Source organism: Lepidochelys kempii, chromosome 1 (genome assembly GCF_965140265.1).
Source record: "Lepidochelys kempii isolate rLepKem1 chromosome 1, rLepKem1.hap2, whole genome shotgun sequence".
Classification (NCBI taxonomy): Eukaryota; Metazoa; Chordata; order Testudines; family Cheloniidae; genus Lepidochelys; species Lepidochelys kempii.
Genome location: NC_133256.1, coordinates 355,824 through 359,449, shown reverse-complemented (window position 1 = coordinate 359,449; position 3,626 = coordinate 355,824). Strand labels below are relative to the sequence as shown.

Below are 3,626 nucleotides of genomic sequence, written 5' to 3'. Positions count from 1 at the left end.
ACATCGCAAATGGCAGTGGAATCAATCTTGAAGTTGCTAAGGCAATGAGGGTCACAGTTCCTGACACGCTGTCTGACATGGATAGCAGCAGCATTAGGTTGCTTTTAGCAATCACAGAACAGCTAAACACGGTGGAACATTGCTTTTGGGCTCAAGAAACTAGCACTTAATGATGGAATTGCATCGTTATGCAGGTCTGGGAAGATGAGCAATAGCTGCAGGTCTTTCGGATGAGGAAAGCCACCTTCCTGGAACTGTGTGCTGAGCTCACCCCAGCCCTGTGGCAAAGAACACCCAAATGAGAGCTGCCCTCTTGGTAAAGAAGCACTTGGCGATCGCAGTGTGGAAGCTGACCACTCAAGGCTGCTACCGGTTTGTCTCAAATCAGTTTGCAGTTGGGAAATCGATCTTTGGGGCTGCGTGATATTGTGGATGGCTTTGCAGAAATGCGTTTCCCTAGCCTTGGAGGGGTGATAGATGGCATGCATATTCCAATTTTGGCACCAAAGCTCCTTGCGATATTGTATATCAATCAGAAGGGGTACTTTTCCATGGTGTTACAGGTGCTTGTGGATCACCAAGGGCATTTAATTGACATCAGTGCAGAGTTGTCTGGAGAATTGCATGATGCATGAATCTTTAGGAACACTAATCTTTACAGAAAGCTGCAAAAGGGGACTTTCTTTTCAGACCAGAAGATCCCCATAGGGATGTCGAAATGCCCATACTGATCCTGAGAGACTGGCATACACCTTAATGCCAGGGCTTATGAAAGCCGTACATGGGAAATCTGGATAGCAGTAACGGGTGTTTCAACAATAGGCTGAGTAAGTGCAGGATGACTGTGGAATGTGCATTTGGCAGATTAAAGGCATGCTGGAGATGCCTTTTGGGCAGGTTAGACCTCAATGAGGAAAATATTCCCATGGTCGTTGTCATGTGTTTCACATTGCATAATATTTGTGAAGGAAAGGGCAAAAACTTTGCTCAGAGGTGGACTGCTGATACATGACACTTGGCTGCCGATTTTGAGCAGCCAGACACCAAGGTTATTACATGGGCACAATGGGGGCAATTTGAATCAGGGAGGCTTTTAGGCAACACTTTGAAGATGAGAACCAGTAATGTTTGTTGCTATGCTTCGGATTGTAATACATAATGAAGTCCAGTTTTGTTCAAGCCCAGGGTTCAATGTCAGGAAATGATAAAGCCACTTTTGTTTACTGCTGCCATCTGCTATCATAATTTACATGGAAACAAATAAAGAGTGCTTATTGTTCAAATAACTATGCTTTTATTGTCATATTGTCATAAGTGCCATATTGGCACTTTGGGGACAAAACTTTTGATTAAAAAGCCTTACAACTTTCATCAAGGTGGTTTTATAATCTCACTGAAACTGAGGAGTTCCATCATCGAAAGTGGCTTTGCAGAGTATACACCTCCACTGTTTCTTCACCAAAAGCTGCCTTTTGGTGAAAAAACTTCACAGTATAGACAAGGCCTAAGGAACAATGTTGGATAACCAGTATCCACTCTCATATTTCCTGCCGGTTCGTATTAAGGTTTTCCACACCATGATGTGTAGGAATTATTGATGCATGGAGCACCATAAAATATGGAATTGGCATTAGTAGGGTCAGTTCTTCATAATTCATTTATCTGAGTAATGAAAATGTCATTTTTCTGTGAAGAGCAACCAATCTGCTTCACCTATGATAACAGCTTCCAGTAGTGCATGTAATGTCTCATATTAACATTGTCTCTCCACCAGGCATTTGTACTGCGACCATCACACTAGATACATACAGGAAGTCAGGGGAAAGTACGGTGCATGCAGGAGATACCATTGTGCCTCAGCATTGGACATCTTCTCCCTGCCTCCATGTCAGATTCCAACACAACCTACTTCACCAACCCCTCCACCTTCATCCTGCTGGGCATTCCTGGCCTGGAGGCAGCCCATATCTGGCTCTCCATCCCCTTCTGCATCATGTATGTCATAGCCATCTTGGGGAACATCACCATCCTGTTCATTGTGAATATGGAGCCGAGCCTCCATGTGCCCATGTACTATTTCCTCTGCATGCTGGCCATCACCGACCTGGTCCTGTCCACATCCATCCTGCCCAAAACACTGAGCATCTTCTGGTTCAAGTCCAAGGAGATAGATTTTAGTGCCTGCCTCACCCAGATGTACTTCATTCACTGCTTCTCAGTGATGGAGTCTGGGATCCTCGTAGCCATGGCTTTTGATCGTTATGTGGCTATTTGTGATCCCCTGAGACATTCCACCATTCTGACAAACCCTGTGGTGGCCAAGATCGGCCTGGCCGTGGTCCTGCGTGGAGGCATGCTTGTACTGCCCCATCTCTTCCTGGCGAGGCAGTGGCCATATTGCAGAACCAACATCATCCCCCACTCATACTGCGAGCACATAGCTGTGGTGAAGCTGGCCTGTGACGACACCCGCGTCAGTAGTTACTACGGCCTCTTTGCGGCATTCTTGGTGACTGGTGTGGATGTGTCTTTTATTGCCATGTCCTATACCCAGATCCTCAGGGCCATCTTCAGCCTCCCCACAAAGGACGCCCAGCTCAAAACTTTTTGGACTTGCAGCTCCCACCTCTGTGTCATCTTAACTTTTTACATCCCAGCTCTCTTCTCCTTCATCATGCACCGGTTTGGCCACAATGTGGCCCTGCATTTCCATGTTCTCCTTGCCAACGTATACCTACTGGTGCCCCCTGTGTTAAATCCCATCATCTATGGGGTGAGGACCAAACAGATCTTGGACAGGCTGCTCCAGCTCTTTACTTATAAAGAGACCTAAAGTATTCTCCTGGTTCTTTGGCTCTCAGAGTGAGCTCCATGCAGAGCTGGCTGGTGACATGGTGCTGGGTCCTCTTCCCTGAATTACTGACTGGATAGTCAAAGAGACATTAAACCCTTTCCTGGCCTTAATGTGCTCTGTAAGCATAATAAACTGGGGAATCGGTCTGTGTACAACTCATTAACTCATAAAGTTGCCACCTTTCTAACTGGACACTTGACACCCCCTTGCCCTGCCTCTTCCCCCAAGTCCTTTCCCCCTTCTGTGCCATTTTCCCCAACACCCTGCCCCTGTAGCTCCCTCTTCCCCTCCCACCTTAACTCGCTGGATCATCTCCACCTCCCACCCCAGCAGCTGGCTTCCCTCAGCTCCAGGGCTGGGACGGGAGCTGCTGCAGCCTGACAAGCAGCCTGCAGTGAGTGCAGCGAGGATATAGCTCTGGGGCAGACAGGCAAATCAGGAGCAGGCAGGGAATCCGTATAAAAGCAGCTGAAGCCAGGGAGCAGGGTTCTGTGGCCGGCAGGCGATACTGTGCACTGTACAGCTTGTGGGCTCTAAAGCTCAGCTAAAACATCCTGAGGGAAGAGATCATTGTGTGGCTTATTTCTTTAGCTTTTGGCTCCCTTTTTCTCCTCCACGCTGGGAGTCTGTCGCAGGCAGGGTCCCTGCAATGGGGATGGGCTGGGAGCCCTTTGCCCTGAGCCAGGCCTCGGGAGCAGGGCTAAGGAATCGGCTTTGGAGATAGGAGGGCAACAGCTGAGAGAGACAGAAGGCTAAGACCCTGCGTTAGCTG

General features: G+C 48.0%; 1 protein-coding gene across 1 annotated transcript; it reads left to right on the top strand.

Moving 5' to 3' along the window:
- Positions 1 to 1,834: 1,834 nt before the first annotated feature.
- LOC140911801 (olfactory receptor 52R1-like) lies at positions 1,835 to 2,833 on the top strand. Its single transcript, XM_073345700.1, has one exon. The coding sequence runs from the start codon at positions 1,835 to 1,837 to the stop codon at positions 2,831 to 2,833; it is 999 nt and encodes a 332-aa protein (XP_073201801.1).
- Positions 2,834 to 3,626: the final 793 nt, after the last annotated feature.

Coding starts and splice junctions, on each gene's coding strand:
- LOC140911801 (XM_073345700.1), top strand. CDS start 1,835: ATGCAGGAGATACCATTGTGCCTCAGCATTGGACATCTTCTCCCTGCC.